Below are 27,571 nucleotides of genomic sequence, written 5' to 3'. Positions count from 1 at the left end.
GGTGAGGGAGGAGGAGGGGTGTAGTCAGCCAGAGAGAGACAAGCGAGAGAGCGAGAGAAAACAAAACTCTTCCAGGCTCTCAGATCTTGACTGTGGTGGAGATACCCAGGAGCAGTGCATTCCTGAGGCAGGCAGGCAGGCAGCCAGACGGGGCAGGAAAAGGGGAGCCACATCCTTGATATCGCTTTGTCACCACGTCCGTTTGCCTCTGACCTCTTCTTCGCGACTGTCATCGTCCTCCACATCGTACACACACATAGACATACATACGATTACACACTCGTACACACAAACACTGCCTCACACACCGGACGGATTCTTTTACTATTTCAATTTTCAAGGATTTTGCCCAGCAAGGCAGAGACAAGGTATAAGGAGACTAAAGGCAGTGAAAATACTGTATATTCTTCCTGGTAAGTGGAATTTTTTTTTTCTTTTGCATGTGTCCTTGCTTGTTTCGAATGTCAGTACAGGGAAGTTTCTCTAAAGTAAGCTGTTTGCGGTGTAGCTAACACTGTAGCCTTTGTTTTTCGGAATAATGACACACTACAGTGTCGGCTGTATATATTTTGAAGCAGATAAATAATGAGACTTTGAGATAATTCAGCTGTGTATCAATGAGGATACCTTTCCAGCTGTCTGGACAACAAACTCGCTGTGTGAAGGGCTCAAACCTGTTTGGCGAAACTTCTCACTTTGTGTTCACATGATTTTTTTTTTTTTTTTTTTTTTTTTACTTCTCCATGTGCTTTTTGTTTTGATTTGCTCCAAGTGTTTTGTTTTTTTCAATCAATCATTCAGTGTTAGGACTATGAGACAAGTGGATGGTACTTGTAGTCACACACTGGCTGCTGCTTTTATCACTGGAAGATTAAAGATTAATTCATTGGAGGCTCGGGCAGAGTTCAGTGCTGCATGCCCCAACCTCAATGAAGTGTTAGTGTGCCACACATCTCAAAGAATAACATCATGCAATGCAAGTTTTAAAGGCTATTTCAACATTGAGTTGTTGTCACGCACACCAAGCTTTTTGGTTATGATTTCCAGCATGGTGTAGATCAGGAAGAAAATGTCTGATGTCATGAGCCAAACATGCTTTCTCTCCAATTTTGAGAGTTTCATTTGAAACTTGCTCCGGTACAGTTTTCTTGAAATCCTGTCCTACTGTTAAGAGTCATTGTCTTATCTCAACTTGGCTTGAGATATATAAAAAAAAAAAAAAAGATCACAGCTTACCGTAGCTTTTTATTGCCAATTTTTTGTATTATTATTCATTAATCTTACCTCGAGTGGTCATTTTAAATGTGTTGCCACTCACCAAATGTCACTCATGAGTGCATTTAATCTAAAGTCTGAAATTGAGCTGTCATTGGTTACTTGGACTAGTTGTCAGAGTCAGTAAAAACAAGTAGAATTTTGCAATGTTTACCAGATCATTGCTTCCGAAGAGACATTTCCAAGCAATTACTGTCAAAAGTGTAAATAGTCTTTACCCTGACTTGGACTATGAGGTTGTTACACCTTGTGCAACACCGCTATGCCAGTATTCATGTCCCAAATTGGATATCAGCGCTGAAAAAGTCCCAAATAAAAAACAAACAAACAAAAAAAGTGGAAGCTGCTGCAAAAGGGAGAACCAACATATGTTCTTCCATTTTTCGTTCCTTAAAGTATACCAGTGGAATTGACAAGTATCTGCTCTTATATTGCAGGACAATGGTATGTTTGCTGTAGTGCAATCTCAATTTTATATACACCCCTTTAATGCGTATTTCTTCTCTCCTCCGACTTACTGTGCAGCTGCCTCAGTGCTTAGACTTTTCTTGTTGTCCTTGAATGAGCCCGTTTTAGGATGGTGAGAGAGTCATCTTCTCAACTCCCTTATTTGACTGTTCTTTTTCCACTGCTTTTTCACATAGATCCATCAACTAGTGCAGGGTAGTCTGTCGCTTCTGTCAAAGCGCCTGTCCGTCATTTAGCTCCCGTGAAAAGGAAAACGTACTTGGCCATGCACAGCACGATATCTTGATGGAAATTTACAAAGTAATTTTTCATGCTGTGAAGTGACTTCATTTCTCGGGTCCTTATCAGACATGTTTACCGACTCCCGCAGATGCATTCTGGGCCGGAGGTAATTGGATGACGCTAGGACATGAAATAATATGTCTGCATAGTTTTGGGCTATGATTATTTTGGGAATGTGGTTCAAACCACCTTTTTTGTTTCTGTCCATGTCTTTTTTTTTTTTTTCTCAAGTGTAGCTCCGTCTAACTCTCACACTCCTTGTTCCACGTGTCCTCCCCCTGCCTGTGCAATGGGACGGAAGGCAGTGCTGTGCTCATGTCAGATCCATTAAGGAAGAAAGTACACTGCAGTGATAAAAGATTGATCCAGTTTTCCTTGCATCACATTCTCATCTCACACCCAGCTCCATCATCCTCCCTCTCACCCATTTCCAATCCAAACTCCATCCAGTTTGCGATTCGTCAAATCTTTTCTACTGCTTTAAATAAATCATCCTCATTGAATTTATATTTCCTAGGGATTGATAAACGAGGAACAGACTGTTTTTGTGTAGGATCCCGCCTGTTTAAAAATGACACAAGCTGGCAGATATACAGTGACAGTATTTCCGTCCCAATATTTTGGGAGGGAGCTAAGGGAGGCTTCATGTCTCTGAGGTGTCTATGTGGAGCTACGATGGGTAGAACACACTTGGCTCCCACAACTTGTTAAAAAAAAGTGGCTTACAGCCCAGCAAGCCCCACTACACCTGTTGTATCTGAAGAGGTAAAGACAAACACAACAGATCTGTGCTTTGTCAGCTAGGAGACTATAATTATTGAGAGGAAGGAGGGGATTTGGAAAAGGAATATCCCTGTGGTTCTGCTTCTTGACCGTAAGACGTTTCAAGTGCATTTGTTTTTGTTTGAAATGTACATTTGAAAACACATTGTTGTTGGAAACCAGCATACAATTCGAAAAACCCATTCCTTAACCGATGGCTTGTTTGCATCTGCAGGGTATTTTGCATGCATATTTTATGTATTTATCTGGAGTGAACACACAAGCCTAGGGGTGTTCTGATCGGGTTTTTATGCAACTGATTCGGATACGATCACCCATGATGAGTGAGGTCCGCCGACACCACTTCTGAAACCGATTACATGGATTAGTTTCACATTTTTCATTTGTAGAGCTGCTCACTCTTGTTTATTTTGTTAATTGATTAATCAGTCATTTTTTTGGATTAATTGATCAACTTAATTTACTAAAAAAAACATTGTATCCAAACTTTCATCCCTATATTGTACGAGAACTGCACACACACACATAAATAAATATATACTGTATATTATTGTTAGCGTTTACAGTTCTGGTTTGTTTGTAATGTGCAATTTTAGGGAAAGTGTAAGGTGACGCTAGACTACACGCAGGCTGCTCTCGAGTTGGCCTAAAGTATGAGCTGTGGCTGATCGGTTCTTGCAATTGCAGTGCAAGGCATTGATTGACATCAGCCGATAAATAACCCCCAAAAACCTTGAAAGGATACTGAACATTCAATGTGGGATTCCACAAAAATGGGGGTAAAATATAATTTATACGCAATTTGTCTTTCTATCTATCTAGCTGTGTGTGTGTGTGTATATCTATCCATCTATATCTATATCTATCGATCTATCTATCAATAGATAGATCAATAGATATATCTAGAAAGATGGATACATGTGCCTGATGCTGCAGAGACTTAAAACATGTTACTGAGCTTTCATTCTAAGGCTAGCTTGTTGTGTATAAACACTAGGATTGTCTGTAGATATCAGATTAAAGTACAACTTGGCAAGGCAGTCCAGATAAACAGCAGGTGCAGTACAAGCTCAAAAACAATTGTACACTATGTATCCGGAGGGGTTCAGCCGTGCTAACTTCCTTTGCACAATATAATCTTTGTGTAAGTGTTGCACTGAGGCACTTTGAGCTACTTTGCACTTTGCACTTTGAGCTACTCTCTCACCCCTTTTTAGTAAACCAACATATGCCGCTTCGTGGTTGGATTACATCAATGATTCTCAGGATGAACTTTCAGAGCTTTGTCCACCTAAGGTCATGTTCCCAAGTCAGTTCAGCTGACCATAAAGTTCCACTTTAAGAATGCTGCCATGGCCTGTCACGGGAAACCTTTCGTTGTCTTAATGGGTTCATGGTTCTTTGTTCGATCACGTCACCAACCCGTGACCGCATATCTACTCTTGTAATTTCTCAACAGGAGAGACAGATTATAGTTGAAGGCGTTATGGGTGTCTAAGTCTATTTTCCTCCCTGTCCTTTGTGATTGTAATGTAGTAAACATCTCTGCACCCCCCATGGGATGCCACGCAGCTTCTGTGTGTGTGTGTGTGTGCGTGTGTGTGTGTGTGTGCGTGCGTGTGCGTGTGTGTGTGTGTGAGCAGCAGCAGGTTGCTCCCATGCTCAACCAGCCATGCTGTTTTGACTTTGTGCACACAGAATTCTCTTGGCAGTAAATAAAAGGAGGCCTCAGCCAAAAGACCTGGTCACTGTGGGGATAGAATGAGAGGGGGTTGGGGGTTCAAGACACCCAGAAGAGAGAGAAATGTCTGCCTTGGGACTTGAAAGTACTAAATCAACCAAGCGGACAAGGGGCAGGCAGGTGCATTTGACAGACTCGTCCCCCATTTTACAAAAATTTGGTCACGTAGAACATAGACATCGAGGAGCAGTCTAACTTGTTTCTAAAAGTAATTGAAACATCATGGGATTCATTGTTTGTGTTTATGTATACAGGTATGTACAGTACTATGTTCCCTGTGACAGAAAACTGGACTGCGAGGTGCAGTTGAGTTTTCAATTTTTTTGGCCCCCCAAAATGTTGTCAGTGAGGCATAAATCCATACCCTCGATTTTCCTCCACCTTCTCTTGACATGCTCGATTGCACAGACATGTATGCGCGCCCACACAAAACTCGACTCATCCAGCATTGGCTGGCTCAGTGCCTCCTCTTAGAGTAATGACAGGGCACCGAGTTCAGTTGTGGCTGAGTCATCCTCATCAAATTATCCAAACTATAAATTTGAGCCCAATTTAGCCACTTGAGATCCTCATTCTACACGTCACACGTTGGTTTCTGTGAATTTAAATAGATCCAGTTCAGAAGCCGGCCGGGATAATGTACAACTTTGGTGAGGCATAACACATGATTTAAAATGTGAACATTACATGACACATCTTGTTTACATAATATTAGTTTCCAAAGACTGGCATATTTTTCATAATACAGTCATACCCTCTGTTTTCGACCATAATCTGTTCCAGAAGGCCGTTCAAAAACCGAAACCACGCTCATATTAAAAAAAAAAAATCTTTCTTGAACACGTCTGTTCACAATGGAACGCTACATGAGGAAGTGTCACTTCCTCGTCTACCCGAGGAAGCGTCACTTCCTTGGGTAAGGAAGGCGACAGGACTCAAGTGGCGCATTCAAGTGCTCTCAGTTTGGTTGAGAACCTATTTTCGGTCGTAATCAGAGTCATAAAAAACTCGAAATTTTTGGTCGAAAACCAATTTGATCGAGAACAGAGACGTTCAATAGCCAAAGTTTGACTATTTCAAATTTTTCAAATTAAATTTCATTTGTCAAAAGTGTTTGGTCCGTACATCTTTTTAAAGTTTAAAATCAGTATATTTTTTCCCCCCTCCAGTTTGTGAGCCATCTGAGGAAGCAGCGCCATTTTAGTTTTTTCTGTTTTTTTTTAAACAGCCCTGAGCTAATTGGTTTGTGCGACCAGTCCGCAATTATCGTGCTGCTTCTGATTGGTGAGCTTGTGGGCATAAGAGCAGTGATGGCGGGGGGGGGGGGGGGGGGACAAACCAAAAAAAAACAAAAACCCATGATTACATCTGAAATCACGATTTCGATCACATGGCCTGAAGATCCATCCCAGTTATTTCATAACTGTTTACGTAATATGTCTCTCCAGGGGCCAAGTGTATTGGAACGCCCAAGGTAAATATTACATCGGTGTGAGTGAAGACATTCTACACCTCAGGCCTCCCTTCGCCATGGAGTAACATTTTAGACTTGAGCACCTGTAGTTTTTGCTGAATTTGTTTGAGGTGCTCAAATATTGCCACAGTTCAGTCAAGTCAAATCCAGCAGTGACTGAGTTTCTCTTGCCATGTTCGTTTTTAAAGGTGGATTGGGAAGAAACTTGTGGAATTCTTGCTTTCATCTTGAAAACCAAAGAATCAGCATACAGGTCAGTTTTTTGATGAAACCACTTAGTTGGCAGTAAAGCAGAATATGCACAATTAGCCTAAGACTGTGTCTTAGAGCGATACCTGTCCTAAGACTGAACTTAAGACTGATGATCTTTAAAATATGTTTCGCTGGCACTATGAATTTAATATTTTATTATTATTATTATTTTTTACTTTAGGCAAGGCATTTTTATTGTTATGGCCCCATTCATACATCAAACATGTTGTTTTAGAGAATTGAAACCGACAGAGTGGTCAGCGTGGGGATATACCTAACATCCTCTCCTCAGGAAGTTTATTCCAGGTTTTTGCTGCATAGTTAAAAAAAACCTTGCTTCGCCGCATTTATTTAGTTCTGACTCTTGGGACGACTAAAATACCACCACTCGATATTCTCTTGGATCTTGACAGATCATATGGCAAAAGCATTTTGGGTTGTATTTGGGTGTTGATCCAGAAAGACATTTATGAACCAGCAGAGAGATTTTGAAATCGATTCTCTGATGAATAGGTAGCCAGTGTAAAGATTTTAGAACTGGTGTTATGGAGTCGTATTTCCTGTTTTTTGTCAGAACTCTTGCAGCTGCGTTATGAATGAGCTGAAGCTGATGGACAGCTTGTTTTAATAGAATAAAATTTAACATTTAATATGTGTCAATAAAAAAAGTTGTGTGGAATTCTCCCCATGATCAAAGTTAGCTGAAAACATACTTTTAAAATGTTTATTACACATCAATTCAAGCAATGTCAACATGTTTTTAAAGGGCCTGTATCATGTGATTTTAAGCTTCCAAGGTTGTATGCTATACATATATTTGATTATATATTACCATTGGCACATTCTATTTTCTTATGAAACATGAGTTATTTTGGTGGCTATATTTCTCACCCCGAAGATGCACTGCTCACTAAAATCCCGCCACTCCCAGTGTGGCTTATACGCCCCTTCTATGATGTCATCTTAAAGATGGCTGTTGCGTGCACTGCCCCCTTAAATCGTAATAATGATGGAAGAATGTATTGTAACGTCTCTCAGAGATATTTAAGTGTCTTTGAATTATTTGGAAAGCCGCTCTATAAATTAAATGATTATTTATTATTATATATTTCTTGTATGATCTCAGGCATTAGTTTCTGATCTCATCTTTTAATATAAATTACAAACATGGCTACTGTGGGTCATAGCCAATGCCAAAATTGAGCAATTACAGTGTGAAGCAAAGCCTACACATGGAGGAACTCCTCTCTCAGTAGCATAACGTCCACTCTCCCAACTGCTCTCACACTCCCCCCTCAAGTTCCATGAGTCGCCTGATGCATTCAAAAACACCTGGAAATAACATTGCTCAGCTGAAACAACATGACGTGTTACCAATAATGGCAAACACATCCTTAACTTGTCACAGCCAAACACTCATTTTCAACACTTACACATTCTCTAAACTAAAACGTCGTAACAAAAAAATGAACGGTTTCTGTCACTTGGCAGACATGGTGCAAATCTCAACTTCGGTGGCTCCCAGAAGGCGGCCGTGTATTTAGTCTGCAGGGGCGGTACAGAGCTGGCTCCTCAATCTCATCCATGTAAAATTGAGGACCCAATCCCCATTTCCTAGGATTGGGCGGAGCTGGTGTTTAGAGAACAGGAATGAGCAGGAAAAACTACTTTGGGGGTATCTTATTTTGATGAGGAATTAGCATTTTAACATGAAAGCTCAAAAATGTTGCTTTTGCTTGATACAGGCTCGTTAAAAAAAACCTTGTCACTCAAGTTTAACTGTCAAGGCATATCCATCTCCTTGTAAGAGTTACTTTTTGCATGAAACAAGTATTACTATCCACTGACTCAGTACTCACTAAGTGTCTGAAAAATGTTCTGTGAAAAAGCATGTACCGTATTTTCACGACCATACGGCATACTGTATTAAAAGACATGGTGTATGTAGTCTAGTGTCAGTTATGGGTGCTATTTCTGTATTCAACACATACACAAGACGCATTGTATTATTGGACGCAGACGTGGTAAAATACAGTAGCATGTATGCACACGGCCGAAATGAGTTTTCTCCACAGGGTGTCTGGGCTCTCCCTTCGAGATAAGGTGAGAAGCTCGGCCGTCCACGAGGGGCTCAGAGTCGAGCCGCTTCTCCTCCACATCGAGAGGAGCCAGATGAGGTGGCTCGGGCATCTGATTATGATGCCTCCCTGGTGAGGTGTTCTGGGCATGTCCCACGGGCAGGAGGCCCCGGGGATGAACCAGAACACGCTGGAGAGACTATGTCTCCCAGTTGGCATGGGAACACCTCGGGATGCCCCGGGAAAAGCTGGAAAAAGTGGCTGGGGAGAGAGAGAACTCTGGGCTTCCGTGCTAAAGCTGTTACCCCCGCGACCCGACCCTGTATAAGTGGTAGAAAATGGATGGATGGATGGATGGATGCATGCTAGTGTGTGGTTTTAAAAAGGCAGTGGAAGCAAAACTGAGTTTGGTTGTACTTTATTGAAGTATTTAACAAAGTACTCATGTTATATTTTTGACCAATCCTCATCCTCAATCCATCAAAGTTCTAATCTTCTGTGAAATGAATAGATGGGCAAATTCAAAATCAAACATGCCAGGTTCCCAGAGTCATTCTCATTGCCGTGCGTCTCCTCAGAAAGCTTTTGCGAAAGCAAGCACTTTAGCCCATGCATCCACAATCCATTCACAAATTGCCTCCCAGTCTTAGAAAAGCTGTGTTCACCATTGCTCCCACACCGCTCACAACTTCACTTTGGCCGTTTATGTCCATAACCATGGCAATCAAGCACAACAGTGAAAGACGACTTCTCATGCTCCGTTGTGCATGTCGCTTCCGTGCTGGTCCCCTTCTTCTCTACAGGGAAGTTCACCGGGAGGTCGAAAGTGAGCGGCACCATGTTGGTGATGTGGTTGGGCTGGATGTGTTTGTCGGCAATCTTTCTGTTGTGTTTCGAAATGCAAAGTATGGTTGTCCCTCATCGCTTGCTGTAGCCCAAGTGGGTTTGTAGGAATGTGGGGATTGGTTGAGAGAAGAGTCAGTAATGGAAGCCAAATGAGATCAACAGAGCGGCGGAATAAAGAATTTAAATCTCCCTCACTTTTTACTGCAGTAAAATGTCCAGCTTTTCCTTGTAATCCGCCGGATGTTGCCGTGCCACAATTGTTTTTGCCCAGATGGATAGATGGTGCAATTTCAGAAAATTAAGGCACTGTGCACCAATCATTGATCTTGAATTCTGTAGCGGCTGCTCGATTCCCACGGTCCTCCGCGTAACTGACAGCTTGCAGTGTAGCCTGTGCTTCGTAAGTGTGTCTCTTTGTAGATTTTCAGGGTGTCGTTTTGCACAATGCATGCATTATCCTATACACACCTACTGGGGGCGTACCTTTAACGTCCTCTTTCACGCCCACCCTTCCCATTTTAACAATCATATGTTGTCCTTAGTTACGTCCGCCTTTCCTCTATAGAAGCAGCGTGTCGGCACAACATCAGTCAGTCAAGCGAACCCCCACATCGAAGTCACACAACAGCATTCGCAGATTTTGGAACTTGGTGCATACACAAGATGACCCGCATTATTCAGCGCCCCGTCCATTTTGGAGAAATTTTTAAATTTAAGTGCGCCTTTTGGTCGTGGAAATATGGGCGCGATTGTCCGTCTTATATACCAATTGCAAACCAAGTGCCATTTACATCTAAAATAACTCAAGACCGAATAAGGTTGCCATAAAATAATGCAAAATGCCATGGAAAACCACTGAACAAAGAGATATATTTAATGGTCAAACTCATCAGATCCTGAGCTTTCATGTAGTATTTAAGAAATCGTCTGAGTGATCAACTGAGCTGTTCGTAGAAATGCGCTGCATTTTTTTCACAAAAGCATTGTTAATGAAAGTCTTCCTCCTCTCAACTCAGTTAAACACCGTTCCAATGTATCCACTCAACCAGGTGTCTGCTTATTTACAGCTTGGCTTTCAAGGTACTTTTAGATGTCAACATGTAAATTCTGCATATCGAAGTCCATCCAATATAAACCCAAATGCAATAATAAGCATCACTTTTGTCACTTGGCATATGTGCAAATCATTTTTTTAAGATACTAAAAATGGTTCTTTAATAATATTCAAAATGGGTTTTAAAAAATATAAATAAAATGGTTAAATGAAAAAACAGTGGTAAATAATTAATATGAGAAGATGTGGAGGAATGTTTTAAATTACTAATGAGTTGGAGCTTCAAACCTGTGACACTGGACGCTGTGGCAGACATGAATCCCCTGTGGCAGATGCAAGCACGCAGACAGGAAAGGAGTGGTGCACATGCTTGTTCATCTGCAAAAAAGTCCATATTTTCTGAGATTTAAAGTTACTAATGACTACACAAGTTTGGTTGTCAATCGAGCATTGATGACAACTGTGTGTCATTTCATTTTTAGCTTTTGTGAACAGTGTATTTCACATGTACACTGTATGCTTGTCAGTTTGTGTGTTTGCGCTTGATTGGGAAAGGAGCAGTGTCCTCATTCCCTGGCAAGCATTGCTGACTCAGATCGGTGGTGTATAATTACACATGGGTGCCCATCAGCAGTCTTTGAGAACCTTCTTCTTTGGCTCATTCGACAATATGAACTCCTGTGCTTGGAGGGCTAAGCCCGCGGCTGGTCAACCCACTCATCCTGAGCCCAGCTCTCTGTGGAGGCTGGCGCTGCCTGTGCAATCTGCCGTTATCATTCTCACTATTTGCTGCTGGCTGTGTGTGTGTGTGTGTGTGTGTGTGTGTGTGTGTGTGTGTGTGTGTGTGTGTGTGTGTGTGTGTGTGTGTGTGTGTGTGTGTGTGTGTGTGTGTGTGTGTGTGTGTGTGTGTGTGTGTGCGTGTGTACCCATGAGTCAGCGCAAACAAATTCCCTCTTTGTGATATTCTCTGCTCTGCTCAGTTTCCCAGCTGATGCAAATAACCGACCGATGAGCCAGGTAGCAGGAAGTCCCTTGGACAGATAAATTGTGCGGCTGTATTGAAGTGACAACTGTATAAAGTATTTTTGGCCACATGCTCTATATTGTCTAAAACAGAAAGTGTCATTTTTCAACAATGAAATTCTCCATTGCAGCTTATTTCTTGCTTGCTTCCTGTTCAGGCCAGTTGACGATCTTTGTGAAAATGTCTGGTGATGATTTATGGTGACTGACACTGCTCAAAGGTGTTTTCCACAGTTCGACTTGGCTGAGACTATCAGTGACAGGATACAGACTTTCAATGACTGGGTCTAGTTCTGCTTTAGATTATCGACATCAACCTCAAACATCAATCACGTGTCGTGTGATTTCATGGTCCGTTTCATTTTTACCAGATGTTGACGGACCCCACCATGTTTGCAGCAGCAAATAAGCATAACTCTATCCCATCAAGGGTATGCAATAGATTCATAGTTGTGTGTTTGTGAATCGGGATGGCCATGTTAATCAATTGATTTTCAAGAATTTGGTTGATTATGTGGAATTGTTATCAATGAATTGTGGTTTCAACAAATCAACACAAATTTGTGTGTACTGTGTTGTTGAAGCCAGCAGAGGGTGTGTTGTTAAGTCAGTCTCAATTAATTTGTTGTCTCAAAAAACAACAATATTACATCAGGGTATGTTCAAGAAAGCAGTTACATTCTATCAGATCGATACAATGGCCAACCACTCAGGGAATTATGCTCATGGAAACAAGGGGTAATTTTTGCATCCATTGAAGTGGCAGTTAATTGTTACACAATTATCAAATTTTTGAGCTCACCTTACTGAAACCTGATTGTTTGTTGAAAAACTGGTACATATGCTACAGCCACGCCATGGTGTGTTTTATGGAGAGATCAACTGCACTGCTTTTCTTGTCTCTACCAACATTCTATGCTTTGCTTTTTTGTTTTTCTTTTTGGAAGCTATTTTTTAATTTTTTTTGAAGAAGAAAAGAAGCATTAATCTTCTTGCCAACTTTTGGTCACACCACTTCTTGGACACCGACGGAGATTTTCGGCTGCTCGGGTTTCCGACGGCCTTCGCTCCTAAACCTGTAGTCAAATAAACCTAAGTATGAACTCGTATACCACTTGCACCCTTGATCTCAAGAGCCTTGAGAACAAGCCAATGGTCATGGCTACAACACACTGGATAGGATAGGTTGTGGCTATCCTACTCGTCTAGTTAGCATTAGCCCTAAGTAATTCTAATCGCAGCAAGCCCATTTTGATGCAAAACAAATTGAACCCCTTAGCTAATCTCATTACACCGTGGTCTACTGGCCCCCACACTTTAGTTATAACTCACTCCATCATCTATTAAATTAATTATAAAAAAACAGCCGTATGAAGGTGCATTCCTGTGGGCAGAGCACCGAACATTGACGGTTGCCTTTGGGACCTGGCATGCAGCAGGCTTAGATACCAGGGAACGACTAACAACACAAGCAACTAACAACACCTCTCCTGTTTGGAGAGTGCCTCGTCTCCTGCATGGAGAGAGGCTCGGTGGCTGCATCTGATGCTTTTTCTTTGTGGATTTTGCACCGTCCAACATGACAAGATCTGAGGTTCGACCTCTTCTTGGTGCTGATCATTCTAGCCCTTTCTCAGTGGTTCTTTTTCCCCCCAAATGGGGTTTTAATTTTTCCCTTGCCCGGTTAAGGGTGTACTTACTGTAGGTCAGGGGATATATCGCTTGACTTTCTCAACTATGGGCTTGTGAAGCCCTTTGTGACTCTTTCGTGATTAAGGGCAAAACAAATAAACTTGACATGTCTTAAATGGATTGCTATTTGTGCATGCTCAGCTGGACGCATAGTGGTCATTGACATTCATGCTTTTTAAAAAAAAAAAATTGGAGTGAAACTTAAAGACTTAAGAATTACAACACTTTAAAACTTACTGTTTCCGTTAATGTATGTGCCGTTGATTTTATGGCAAAGGTGTGATTTATAATGAAGCACGAATCCACTCTGATTGAGGTTTCGCCCTTGGTCAATCGTTCTCGTGAGCAGGTTAAAAACGCGTAGTGCTTGATACTGGGCCTCTATGCACGACTTAAGCTCATTAGTGCTGTTTTTGATTCATTTCCATCCCAGTAAAAAGAGAGGCTCAGGCAGACTGGACATTTTCAAAGCATGTGTAGATCATAAGCACGTTTTTCAAAGAAATATTTTCCCAATCAATGTGCTGTGAGAAAAATGCATTATTTATCTTGTGTCTTAACAGTGAGCTGATAATAATTGGTATTTTAGGAAAGCCAAGTCTCAGTTCTAAGAAGGATTAGATCTTAAAATATACAACTTTTAATGTGCATGTACTATTGTTTGTGTGCAAATTGCATGGCCCCATAAAGCACAAACAAAAACCCTTGTGACCCAGTTTTCTTTTCCAAACCGCTTTTATAGTTGTACTTGTACCACGTGTACTTTGATGGCATGTTCTTGCTCAACTTTCAGCTGTTATTTCCCCACCATTTATTACTATGGCTCACACTTTAAACCTCAGCGATAGAGAAAATGAGTAATATGAACCCTCAGCTCTCTGGTTTACTTTCCTGACAACGCACCAGAACCCAGTTGATTTGTGTTTGTGAAACCTTGTGCTATTTTGAAGCCAGGGGCCGCTCTTTGCCCGCAGTTGCTCAGAGCATAACAAATCTGGACTACACCTGTATTATGACAGAATTATTGACTTGACAAACCCGTTACATTTTGATTAAAATGTCCAAACAACTATGTATAAAGGTAAAAAGGAACTGGTCCCCCTTTCCTTCGGCAGCAAATTGGATCTTCCTAATCTGTTCTTAATGTCTTGTATAATTCTTTGAGAAACCAGACAAAAGTGAACCAGCAAATAAACTAACAGAGTCACAAATATGGCACTGTTTGATTTTTACACTCTTGGTGGTGTGTTCTTTGTCAGTTGAGTCATAACAAAGCAGTACTGTATGCCTTCCCTAAAATAAAAAATGGTACAGTCCCTTCATCAAGAAGAGACCTACTGACCTTGCGACAAAGACAAATGCAATACAATACACAGTAGCACTTTATCATCCACTTTCAACAGTTCACCCTTGGTGAAGGTACTCTGCGCTATTATCTTCTTTGTTTTGTTCTCCCCATACCTGCGTGGGTTTTCTCCAGGTCCTCCGGTTTCCTTCCACGTTCCAAAAACATGCATGGTAGGTTAATTAAAAACTCTGTATTGTGAGTATGAATGGTTGTTCGTCGATTTGTGACCTGCGATTGGCTGGCGACCAGTTCAGGGTGCACCCTGTCTACCGCCCGATAACAGCTGAGATAGGCTCCAACATGCCCGCGCCCCTCGTGAGAATAAGTGGTTTGGATAATGGATGTATAAGTAACATTCTTACAAAGGAATGTCTATTTTTATTCTTACATCGGCATGCACAGTAAAATACACAGCAAGTGTCGCTTTATATATTTGAAGGAGGATTGAAATAGAAGAGAATAATATGGATGGACTAATTCTGTTGACTGTTATTAAAAAGAGATGGGGGTTAAACGTTTTTCAACTTAAATACAGTTTAGAAAGGGGTTGTTACTGCTTTCATACTGTCCCATAAATTCTCTGGAAAAACCAAGCTGGCTCAGGATTCTGCAGCAGCTGAAATATGAAAGTGAAAATATTTGGTCAGGGGAATTTTCCAATGGGGCACTAAATAAAAAAAGGCGTACCACATTCATCTAGGTATTCTCTCCCAATACCGCATGAGTACAGAGGCAAAAACGCTGCACTTCAAAATGATACGCGAAAGCAGGCATTAATCCCTGAAAGTATATGTTGATATGCTCAGAAAAAAAAACCATGTATGAGTCATTACCCCAATGCAGTTTCCCAACCAAAACGGTTTTATGGATGATAATTACCACTGCTGCTGACTACCGGCATGTTGTGGACTTAAACTGTTTGCCGTTGATCTCATGGGTATTTGAATACAGCAGCTGTGTTCTCCCAGCAGGCTAAAACTTTGGATGACAAAGCAGGAGGGGTAGAATAAAGAATGCAAATTGGGCTTCAGGGAACACAAAAGCAAGCACTTGATTAGTTTTATCAGTCATAACATGTGGATGAGGCAGAATGGCCGCAATCATTGGCACTGCACACCGACCCAGTGACACCAGAGGCCACAAAAGAGGCAACTGCCTGCTTAGAGTGAAACAAGAACAACAACAACAACAATAGAGTGTCTGCAGTTGTGATGAGAGCAGGCTGCTCAGTGCCAGTGTTACAAGTCCTTGAGCGTTGTCTGTGCCAAGCTCGGGCAGAGCGGCACAGAGGTTCTTCCACCACTGTTCATTGTCATCAAGCAACAATGTCTAACCTACTACATGCTCTTGAACCAGACTAGGCCATCGTTCTCTGCTCTTACTCATTGGGACTTTGAACAAATGTAAGTGCTGTGTTTGTGTGTGATTGTGTGTCGACAATGCTGCCTTGTGTGGTCTGAATGAGTACCCATCTGTGGTTAGGCTCAGATGCGTAGGTGTGATACGCAGTGCCCTGCATTGTTTCTTGACCTCCTGTTGCTGCAGCGATAGCACTGTGAGCTGGCGCACACTCTCATGAAGCTGCGCATGAATGCATGCATGCACACCCAACCTGTGACCAACGCACTGGCATAGCACACGTCTCCGTGTGTCTCTCCGGCACACAGATCCTGTACCCTCAGGCTAGAGATGTTGAAAAGCTGCAGAATATCCAGTCTTGTGCATAATCCATCCATCCATTTTCCGAACCGCTTGATCCTCACTAGGGTCGCGGGGGGTGCTGGAGCCTATCCCAGCCACCTCCGGGCAGTAGGCGGGGGACACCCTGAATCAGTTGCCAGCCAATCGCAGGGCACACAGAGACGAACAACCATCCACGCCCACACTCACACCTAGGGACAATTTAGAGCGTCCAATCAGCCTGACATGCATGTTTTTTTTTGGAATGTGGGAGGAAACCGGAGCACCCGGAGAAAACCCACGCAGGCCCGGGGAGAACATGCAAACTCCACACAGGGAGGCCGGAGCTGCAATCGAACCCGGTACCTCTGCACTGTGAAGCCGACGTGCTAACCACTGGACTACCGGGCCGCCCGTCTTGTGCATAATGTTTCAGAAAACCTTCGGCATGGTTGACTGGTGTTTCACCTCTGAGAAAGACAAGTTGTTTTTTAAAAACATTTTATGAACATTTGATAAAATACTGGATGAACACTCACAACATGCCAAAGTATAATTTACATGTGCTTACATGTGATTGAGTCCGGTTCAAGTAATGTGTAAAACAAGACGATGGTGTTCAATGTAGTGTTCCAGAAGTATAAATATTTGAGTATATGGGGTATATCCACAGAACAAAACTATAAATGCAACACTTTGGTTTTTGGCCCCCATTTTTCATGAGCTGAACTCAAAGCTCTAAAGCATTTTCTGTCTTCACTTTTTTTTTTTTTTTTTTGCAGTTTTATTGTTCATGAATCTGTTGAAATCCGTGTGAGTGATTATTTCTACCATCCAGCTCACCGTTGTGGCATATTGAGATGCTGATTGGACAGCATGATTATTACACAAGTGTGCTTTAGGTTGTCCACAATATAGCGCAGGTGTGCCTTAGGCTGCCTATAATAAGAGGCCTCTTCTAAATCTATATGCAGTTTCACTGTACTGGGGCAAAGGAGAGATGCTCACCAGCACAGATTTTGACTGCTCTGTGAGCGACATTTGAGGGAAATGATTCTTTTGCGTACACTTTGAGTACATCTCATGGAAAATTGGAGCAAAAACAAACGTGTTCCATTTATAATTTTGTTCAGTATTCTGTATATGTTCACGTGTCTGTGTGAGGAATTATCTCCCTTTATACAACCGAATTGGCTTCAGTATGATTTCATGGAAAAAATACATGTAGACTTTGTACACAACCACTATTCCCCCACTCAAGAGTGGCACACACGTCTCCTATGTTATATGCAGGGCTGTGAGCGGTGGTGACCCCTTGTGTCTTCAGTAGAATTCACTGAGGAGCCGGCAGACTGTTTTTGAAGAGAGAAAGAAAGAGGCACAGACGGGGTGATAAAAGACGTGAGGCGGTTTTGCTCGATGGCTGATGAGAGGGGAGAAAATGGCAAGCACATGGCTCCCATCACAGCTGTTTTCTTCGCCGCTCTTCCTCATCCTTTATCTGTATTTTTCGCATGTATCTCCCCAAGCGCCTGGTTCGTTTGCCCATTGTCTAAGGTGTAGTTGTGAATGTTTGCGGTTGCTGATTAGCCTCAGTGAGAACATTTTCTTCATTCCTTGCACTGAGTCAACATGTGGTATGCGTGTAGGACCTGGTTTCAAGTGAAACTGGGTGTCAGGTTGTTTTGGTGCATTGGGCCAGGATGTACAGTATATTGTGTTGGAAGCAGTTAGTTAGTTAATTAATTTCTTACAAAGTACAGTTTCTCATAGAGTGCACTATATAGTATTGTCACATAGATGCATTTATGAATTGCTAATGTTGGAATGAGTGTTGCTGGTGGAAGGATGTGTGGAGAACTATTGGCACCCCCTGTCAGTTCATAGAATTTGTATGTCTACTCCAAAAATTCATGCAGGGAGCTTTGCAGTCATATTTTTATCTGAAGATTCTGAGGTAATTTTCTTCTATTATTTCAGTGTTCAAGATCATTATACCAGGCCACTTTCATGTCTTTGCGGTCTTATCCAAATGCATATTTGTAATGCTGTTATGGATTGCCTAATGTTGTGTGTCTGTTTGTCACAGTAAAAGTAAGCGTTGCTGCAGAGGAGAAGCATCAACCGCATTTTGAGTGACATGCCTACATTAACTCCACTGGTTCCGCCAATCATGAATGAATGTGATGTATTCTCATATGTACACTTCCTCTGTTTTTGAAAAGCTGAAGCCTTGGGTTATACTTTTCTGATGTCTAAACGAATAGCAAAAAACACTTTAGTTAAAAGCAGCCCTGTGTAAATGGCCATTTTGGGTGAAAGGTTGTGACCGGTCACACATGGGGGAACTGTCAAAAAGCAGATGTGTTAGAGTTGATCCGCCACTAGCGCCATGAAAATCAGCCAGGCGAGCCACTTCAGTACCTGTGGCGGACATTCAACCCAGGAACAGCGTCAGGCCGTTGTCTGGTTCTCAGTCTTGTTGCCTGCGATAGAGTGAATAGATCGCAACCTGAAACTCACAAACGCGTTTGATTCTAGTCGGTGCAGCTTATCATGTTTCACTAACCAGGAGGGACTAGACCTAAATAACATGGGAGAGTGGCATTCTTGTTTGTGTTCCACTTTAAGTTGTTGTGGTACATACTGTAGAAACCTTGGACAGAAACACTTTGATTTAAAAAAATGTTTGCCTATCTGCATATATGTCTTTCGTTTCAAATTTAAAACAATTAACTTTTAAAGGCAGCAAAGGGTAGAGATCATCCTCTATTTAGGCCTGACTTTTTTTACATGTCATCTGTGGCTGTGGAAGTGCTTTGAACTCAGTCCAGGTGAGGCACTTGACTGTGACGTGGCTTGCAAAGTGTCATTCCACTGCTGAAGATTTGAAACGTTGCTTCCTGTTCATCAGATGAAGGAAAAAAAGAGACAAAAGCCTCTCTCTCAAAGCAGATGATTGTCTGGCTACTCACTTTGTCACTCAACCTGTCAGGTTCAATTACGTATTGCAACATTGTTTGCCCTTCTAAAGAAAAATCTTGACATCAATGCAGTGCCATTTAGTTTTGATAAGACCTCACAATTCATTGCTGTTTTTTATTTTTATTTTTTGGTCAAGATTCATTGACCTAAATTATATTACAATTCATGCCACGCATACGATATACCGTGCATGATCATCCACTCTTGGAGCAGTGACATCACACCTTGTGTGTGTGATGTCATGTTGGGCTGAAGCATAAGATGTTGTTGCCATATCAATGTGTTTGCCGTCTAAACAAGCACTGAAATAATGGTGGCGCACGGTGTCGAGGTCACCAGGGGTGGGCTGTGCAGGGCTGTACTTTGTTCAAGAAAGTAGGAATTCTTCCGGCTGGTTGATGAAGTCAATGCATTCCTTAGAGGCAGGTCCTTATTGGCAGCCAACAGAGCACAGCCAGGCACTGAAAGAAGACCAAGATAAGGTGTGTGGGGGGTGCCTCGAGTGAAAACACGTCCCACTGAGATTAGAAAGTCAGACGGAAAGAGAACGGCATCTGTCCGAGTGTTGTGTTTTACCCACATAGACTACATGGTTTCCTTCTCGGTGCCAACCTTTGTAGATAATCCTTCACTTTGTGAGACTTTTCACTTTTTATGAGCCCTGCAGTATTTTATTTCCTTATTTTGAAGCTTGGTTGTAAAAGCACAAGCTGACAGAGGCAGGAGTCAACATAATGATATTAATTTGGAGTCAGGCCTTCTGCCTGGAAAGAGTGTGTTGATTTACTCACTCAAGTCACTTTTGTTCGTGCTGAATGGGATCAAATTAGGAGGACACATACAAACACACACCCCTCTTTTTTTGAATATTGCTCCCACCCGCCACCAGATGCATACAAGCTCGAGTTGCTCCACTTTTCCTGTCCATTCCCTTTGGCAGTAAGCTATTATAACAGCTTTGAAGGAGGGTAGCAGAGCGTTTAATTGGGTTACAGATTGGCATTTATGCTCCTAGCGCCACAAGATCTTACCACAGCCCTTAACAGACCTCGAGGATTGCTACTACACACTTTGTCTTCTGCTGTGGTCATAAATGGTCGAACAGCATAGCTGCTTCTTGATGTCAGTATGAATTCTGAATCACATGAAGCGGAATGCACAACTGTCAGTAGACTATCTTGTGTGTGCGATGGACACAAACTGTCTCCAACTGTCAACACCCGTGCGTCTCTATGGTCTATCCCATACAGATTTGGGGCCATGCAATGCTGAGCTGAGGAAAGCGGAACTATTGTGATCAGTTTGGAAGACCATCTTACCAATCAGCTTGCTTCGTTCGGTCGCAGATGGAGCTCAAAGTGTGGGTGGACGGAGTGGTGCGGGTGGTGTGTGGACTCTCAGAAGAGACGTCCTGCCAGGATGTGGTCATCGCTCTGGCCCAGGCAATAGGTGAGTAACACCTGCTCTTGATGTGAGAGCGTCACTTGATTTGAAACGTGTTGGCACCAAGCTGTACCTTGAAGTGCATGTCATGGTTTCACTTAATCAAGCAATACTGAACCACTTTTTGCCCCTTCCATTTGGGTGACAACACCTATTTCATAGTAATTTACCAGTAGATAAACAGCTTTCTGTTGACGGTTGACAGACAAATGGCATTTACATATGAAAAGAATAACGCAATGACGGGAACACAACATACCAAAGGCCAAAGTCCAACAGCATACTAAGGCTCCGTCATAAAACCTTTATTGTCCGTACAGGAAATAAAGTAAAAATAGGTTAGCCACTGTTCATAGTAAAATGTAAAAACAGTCTTAGTAAAGAATTTTCCATGATTGATTCATTTCAAAATCTAATGATTATATGATTGTTTTCACGCTATCTCATGTTACCCTCAGTCCACTCCAAATTGCCAAATTTATCATCAATGAAACCAAAATCAGTTTGACATAATCAATCAATTCCACTATTTAAGTAGTTGCAGATGACCCATCAGTTTTTTACTTTTTCAACTTTCATACAAGTGTAAAAAGAACATAATCACAATTTAGTGGTTCCACTGTGCTGACAATTACAGTGGAGAGAGAAAAGTTTGTTTCTCCTTTGCAACTGCTATGGCGTCCCACTAATAATGGAGCTGATGAGCCCACCTTCACTGGGCACAATGGAAACCGCACTGCGGTGGCACCAACAGAACTCTACTGCTTTATGGAAACATGGCTGCATTAAAATAATAATAATCATGCGCACAAAACAAAAAGCATAATGCTTAATCCTAAAGTTGCAGCTTTGAGCAACATTAAGAGCTCTGCTGGATTGTCATGAGGTCATTTTGGATTGGAGCCTGCCCATGTGTCCTCTGGCTTTATTCAAGCCATACACTGCAGCAGCATTTAGCAGCATAAGACCAGATTTAGCACTCTCTTCCTTCCATGAGTGAGAAGCTTGCTGAGCCATAAGGGAGGGTTTGTCCTAATTTCAAGGTCCTTGTGGAAACTTTAGTTTCCATGTTGGGAAAGCTGTGCATTCTTTTTATTCTCAGAGGCTAATATTTAGAGGTATCGTAATGCATCTGATGCAATTTGTTCACTTAATATTCCTCACGCAAGGGAGTGGGTTGAAGAGAAATCCACTGCTTTAATGACTTTGAACAAACAAAGGTGTTTGGACATGTGTATTGTCTTACAATCATTTTGTATTTTACATTTGTGAAAAACATGTAAGTAGTTTGGGGAAGGGCGAGTAGCTTATTTGCTAAAACAGTAAGTATAATCACTTTTTTTTTCTTCTTCGTTCCCAGGTCAGACAGGCCGCTATGTACTGATCCAACGTCTGCGCGACACCGAACGACAGTTGCTGGCCACAGAAAGACCTCTTGAGTCTCTTGCCAAGTTAGGCCAACACGGCAGTGAGGTTCAGTTCTTCCTGCGTCGCACCGGCCCGAGCAGCAGTGATGGGCCTGGCTCAAAACAAGACAAACTAGGCCCTCTACCCCTGCCCAAGTATACTGAGCCGGACCTTTTAAAGCGCAGCCAACCCAAGAAATCACTCACATTCAACCTTGGCCCATCAACTCCTCCCAAAGCCAAGCAGTTTCAGAGGTCTCCTCGAGACTCCCCAGACCAGAGAGCCTCACCTTCCTCTTCTCCCACTCCTGCATCTTCTCATGCGCCATCTCCCTCGCCACCAACAGGCCCATCCAAAGAGGAGGTCTTTAGAGCGGTTCTCCAGCAACAAGAGAGACTAAGGGCTATTGAAGCACAACTCGAAACCCTAGAAAGGGAGTCTGATGCTTGGGAGCACCACCACCCGTCTCTGTCTCCTTCACCTGTCTCGGATGCTCGCTTCCAAGAGGAGCTGGACACCCTGGAGCAAACCATGCGGATCAATCAGGCTGAGCTCGCCCACGAGCAGTACTGGGAGGAGGAGTTCCAAGCTGAGACAGAGCGGGAGCGAGGAATGAGGAGGAAGCTCGGGGACCTTCATGCTAAGCTAGATGACTGCGGGAGGCGGCTCCATGAGTTCTCGGTGCGCTCCGCTCAGCTAGAGCAAGAGATTCAACAAGAAAGTCAGATGGAAGCCACAAACAAACGGCCAGACGAGTCCCTTGATGCCGTGAGAGCAGAGCTCCGGAGCCAGGAGAACCACGGAACCGAGTTGGAGGAGCACCTCTCTGAGACTGATAAAGCTCTTGGGAAGACAGAGTCTCTGCTGCAGGTAAGGAGAGAGGCTATAGTTCTGGAAAGGGGGCTGTAATGCCATTTTAGGGTCAATGTGTGTGTTTTTTGTTTGTTTGTTTGTTTTGTTTTTGGGGGTTTTTTGGATCTGACAGTGTCTAACAGAACTTTTTCTACCTCGACTGCGAAATGTACCATGTCCCTCTCTTCCATGTACACTGCAGCAGACAGTACAAAGACATTTACTAAATATAAGTGAAATTAAAACTCTCTGAATTCATCTTTATGTATTGAACTAACAACATTCAAGCAAATGTTATATACTCAGAACTAACCCATGAAAATCTTATTACAGGAACAATGGGAGGTTTGCTAAGCCAGCTTGGCAGGTCTCATTTTGCATACATGTTCTAAACTCATACACACCGTGATTTTATAATAGATGACCATATCTCGGTCTCACTATTCTTGTACTGTATAGAAATGAGATTAAAGAAACTTGTTTTGTCACACGAGAGCTTCACTTTATTGGTTCAACGGAGACTTCTCTGAATGTAGTTATTTATTTAGTGACGAATGCTGTCTTGGGTGCGGCTTTGTCGATAAAAGCTTAACCCAGTTTACACTTTTCCTCATAGTCCATGTGAAACCAGATACTCTGGTGTCCGTGTTGCTGAGCTCATATATTTGAGGTCACGTCATTTGGAATGTTCCGCTTGGAGGGACCAAAGTACAGGGACAACTTCAAGTCAGGTGATTTGAAGGCAAACATTGTGTCCTGTTCCAGTGGGTTCCAAGTCATAAGTGGTTGCAAAACTGATTAAAGAATAATTATGAGCTCATTTGCCTTTCCACAAGTCATTCCTTTGGAGGACCTCTGATTGATGTTCCGAGACTGGCTTTTTGTCAGAGTCATCAGTGCAACGATATACAGTACGTTGCATGCCAAGACCAACATATTAGGCTTGTGTTTTTTTCTACATGCAGGTTTATATTCCAATTTAGATTATAAACCCGCCTTTTAGAATTTCTAAAATGACCTAATACAACTTTAGTCCAGATTTATCACTACAGAAATATGCCTATTGTTGGGGGAAGAGCGGCCTCCTCTATCCACACCCGAAAAAAGGAACTCTGGCAGCCATATAAGCCATCTGATGGGCCACGGCCGCCAGTCTAGTTACTGCTTTGGGTGTGAGGAGCTCAACGTTACTGCCATTCGGCTAATGGAAACAGATCTGCAGCTGTGAAATGCAATAGGCTGTCAACAGTTGACTTGATAAAAGCTAATGAATAATTGTAACTCTGATGCCCCCTTATGGCAGGAAATACCACATGCACCATTATAAAATGAGTCCTATTCTTGTCCATTCAATTACATGTCCAGTGCTGTGAAATAGTATTTGCCCCCTTCCTGATTTCTGAGTTCTTTGCATCTTTATCACATACAAAGGTTTTAGTTCATCAAACCAATTTCAAGTAAACCCAAAGAAATACAAAATGTAGTTTCTAAATGCCAGTTTAATTTATTAAGGCATGAAAAAAAAATCCAAAATGGCCTGTCCCTATTTGAGAAAGTAATTGCTCTCCATGGTAAATCACAAAAAAGCAAATCCGGAAGTAGAACGTCCAACAATTAGTTGGCACCCTCAAACTCAACCGCTCTTGGATAATGCAGCAGCAGGACAACAATCCGAAACACACCAGCGAACTCACAGCTCTGAATGGCTGAGAGAAAAAAATTATAATAATTACGTTTTTGGAGTGTCCATGTCGAAGTCCGGATTTGAATCCAATTGAGATGCTGTGGTGTGACCTTAAACGGGTAATTCATGTGAGAAACCCCTCTAATATGGCAGAGTTGAAGAATTTCTGCGAAGAACTCGCCAATTATCGCAAAAGCTTGATTTCAATGATTGCTGCCAAGGGTGGCACAACTCATTATTCAGGGTGCAATTACTTTTTCACATAGGGACAGGTAAGTTTAGATTTTTTATTTTGTGTGTGTATAAATAAATAAATTGGCATTTAGAAACTGCATTTTGTATTTTCTTGAGTTATCTCTGTGTGATATTAAAATCGTTTTGATGAACTAAAATCTTTGTGTGTGATAAATACGCAAAGAACACCGAAATCAGGAAAGGGGTCGAAACCTCTTTGTGGCGCTGTAATTTAACAGTGCATGTTAAATAAATACATCTTGTGCACTCTCAAAACATTTTTTCTCTTTTATTCATCTCAGGCCAAACAGGACGAGCTGGAGGAGTTGAACAAGGAGTTGCGGCAGTGTAACCTGCAGCAATTTATTCAACAAGCCGGCGTCCTGCCTGCACATAGCCACTCACGCACAGACCTCCAAGAGCAACTGGAGCAGTTAGAATTGACACATCTTTTCCCGGAAGAATACAGCAATGGCAGTAAGGGCACCAGTCAGAAATATTAAAACAGTCTTTCCTGTAGATTTTGCCTTTATGCATTTTTTTCTCCCTGTAACTCTAGCGGAATCACCGCCTTGCCCGACTGCTAAGCAGTTCCTGGGACATCCACGCAACCTGCAGAACCCCCTCGTGTCCAGCCTCAACCCTGAGGGTGTGTATGTGTGAGACCCTGCCGCCTTCTACGTCCATCCCGCTCTGCCCCTCTCCTGCCCTGCCCGCACCCTCCTGGTCCCCGGGACTATTACCCCCGCATACTTTTCTCCATCCCTGCCTTGTTTTGGGTTTGAGGCTGCTCTTTTTGACGTTGGGTTGTGGAAGCATTTGTAAGGTGGAGGTACCTGCAACTTCTCAACTGCCTTCCTTGTCCTCTATTTTTCATAGCTTGCACTGAACAACCCTCTCTGATGATTCACCATTGATTTTGTTTGACAAAATTTCACTTCCCCTCTTTACGATGTTATTTCCTTTGTCATTATTGCCCTAATTTGTTCATGCCCCTTCTTTCTTTATTTTTTTTCTTCTCGACTAACTGCTATCTGTCTTATTTTACTTGTGCGTATCGGCACACTTCAAACCAATACTTACAGCCCAAAAAGATTTGTCCCCTGGCCAACTTTTCAATAAGTGACTGAAAATGACACAAGAACCTAAACACCCTAAAACCTGTGATAGGTTATAATGATAAGAAAACATTCATAAATACATATTCTGTACCGCTTGGCATCATTATGGGCACGGGTGAGCAGGAGGCTATCCAAGGTAACTTTGAGTGAGAAGTCCAGTCCAGTCAATTGGAGGCCACATATAGACGAAGAACCATTCATCCTTACATTCATTCACACCTCCAGGCATTGTAGAGTCTTCAATCAGGCTAGCATGTTTCTGGGATGTGTCAGGAAGTCGGGTTACCAGAGAAAACCCATGCAACCACTGAGACGACATACAAACTCCAGATAGGAGTGTCGGAGCCAAGAATCAAACCCAGAGCCTAAGAACTGTGAGCTAGACATATTAATCACAAGTTCACTGTTACGACTCATTTCAATAACACCATTATTAATACTCTTCCTTACCACAGACACACTGTACAGTAATCCTTAATGTTATGATCAAAGTTACCAGGGTCCTTTAGAATGGTGCAGAAGAGTTGAATAAAATATTTTATCATTCATATGCATAAATACACCATGTGCCATTTTTGTATCTAATTTCAAGTCAGAAAATACTGTTTCAACTTTAAATAAAACTTGAAAATTTTGGCCAGGGGTTTAATAATTTGGAGCTTTACCTGAAGCGTATCTCCTTTCAGGACAACATTCCTACCAAGTCGACAATTCTCATTATCTCCTGACAGCTGCCTTTTCTACTGTATTGCCACACTGATAGCGCATAATGTGCATGTTTTTTATGATCTGGAAAGATGTGATTCAGTTTTTGTATGGATGCTATTTATATGTAAAGGGGATAAATCTCCACTCCAATGCCTTGTACTTTGGTGACCGTCAACATCCAAAGAGCAAGAGCCCTCCACAGAGGGCTCCGCATGTTTTGCACTGTCCCATTCTTGCCCTGTGTAAAACCTTGGCCTTTTTACACATCAGTAGAAATTTATTTCTATTGTACTTGTTAACTTCATTTCACACATGCCACTTTCTATGGTCCACACTAAAAGACGCAAATACATCGTTAAGGTGTGCAAAGAGGCCAAAGTGTAAAATACTATATTAAAAAAAAAAAAACATTTCTGCTCGATATGAACGTTACTGGTTATTTGCCGTCGTCACTCTTAACATTTGTCCTGAAATAACTTCCAGCGTTCCTCAGTGTACTGAAGCTTCAGGGTGTGTTTATATCAAGACAACAAGAGTTCGAAATCCCCCATGCCAGTGTTGATCGTATGCTAAGCACTTATCTTGCGGTGACAGGTCAAAATGAAGCCTGTGTTTTGGGAGTCCTTCCCTTATTTGGTGGGATTTTTGAAGTGGTATTCTCTGCCAGTTTAATCCATTTCTGACCTTGTTTTCCTCCCACTTTGTTCCATAGTGGAAGAATCAATGTATCTCATTTTGTCTTCATGTATGAATATCCTGATGGCATAGGTTTCTCCTGAAGGTTTTGTTTTTTGTTTGCTTTTTTTTTTTTTTTTTTTAAACAATGGGATCATTATCCCTACTTGTTTTTGTGTCTTGCAGTCCTGACATCCCGAGAGTCATCATGGCGATAAACATGGACCACAGGGCCAAGGGAAAATTGTTCACTTTTTATGTCACAATCACCAATTTAACCCCTTTCTTTGCAAATCTCATTATTAATAATACCATGATATACATACTGTATATACTTAAGACAAATATATTTACAGTGTTTTGCTACTGTAAGTGCTACAAATTACCTGTGTAAACTTTAGGAACCTTTTAGCAATTATTACCTCATATTTAAATGTAATAAAAAATGTCTTCATGTTTTGGAGAA

General features: G+C 42.0%; 1 protein-coding gene across 1 annotated transcript; it reads left to right on the top strand.

Annotated features, from left to right (window-relative positions):
* Positions 1-27,571, top strand: rassf7a (Ras association domain family member 7a). The gene is made up of 6 exons (XM_086109707.1): positions 1-413; positions 20,232-20,430; positions 21,785-22,701; positions 24,904-25,078; positions 25,161-25,250; positions 27,292-27,571. The coding sequence occupies exons 2-6, from the start codon at positions 20,328-20,330 to the stop codon at positions 27,321-27,323; spliced, it is 1,317 nt and encodes a 438-aa protein (XP_085965833.1). The 5' UTR covers positions 1-413; positions 20,232-20,327; the 3' UTR covers positions 27,324-27,571.

This window comes from Hippocampus guttulatus, chromosome 4 (genome assembly GCF_054856545.1).
Source record: "Hippocampus guttulatus isolate MCC_2025c chromosome 4, RoL_Hgut_1.0, whole genome shotgun sequence".
NCBI lineage: Eukaryota > Metazoa > Chordata > Actinopteri > Syngnathiformes > Syngnathidae > Hippocampus > Hippocampus guttulatus.
Note: the sequence above shows the minus strand (reverse complement) of the source record. Positions and strands in the feature narration are given on the sequence as shown.

What these genes read in the sequence shown, in the direction of transcription:
- rassf7a (XM_086109707.1), top strand. Translation starts at nt 20,328, where the DNA reads ATGGAGCTCAAAGTGTGGGTGGACGGAGTGGTGCGGGTGGTGTGTGGA. An exon ending in AGACAGAGTCTCTGCTGCAG is followed by an intron (nt 22,702 to 24,903) that starts GTAAGGAGAGAG and finishes TATTCATCTCAG; the next exon opens with GCCAAACAGGACGAGCTGGA. An exon ending in GTCCAGCCTCAACCCTGAGG is followed by an intron (nt 25,251 to 27,291) that starts GTGTGTATGTGT and finishes TGTGTCTTGCAG; the next exon opens with TCCTGACATCCCGAGAGTCA.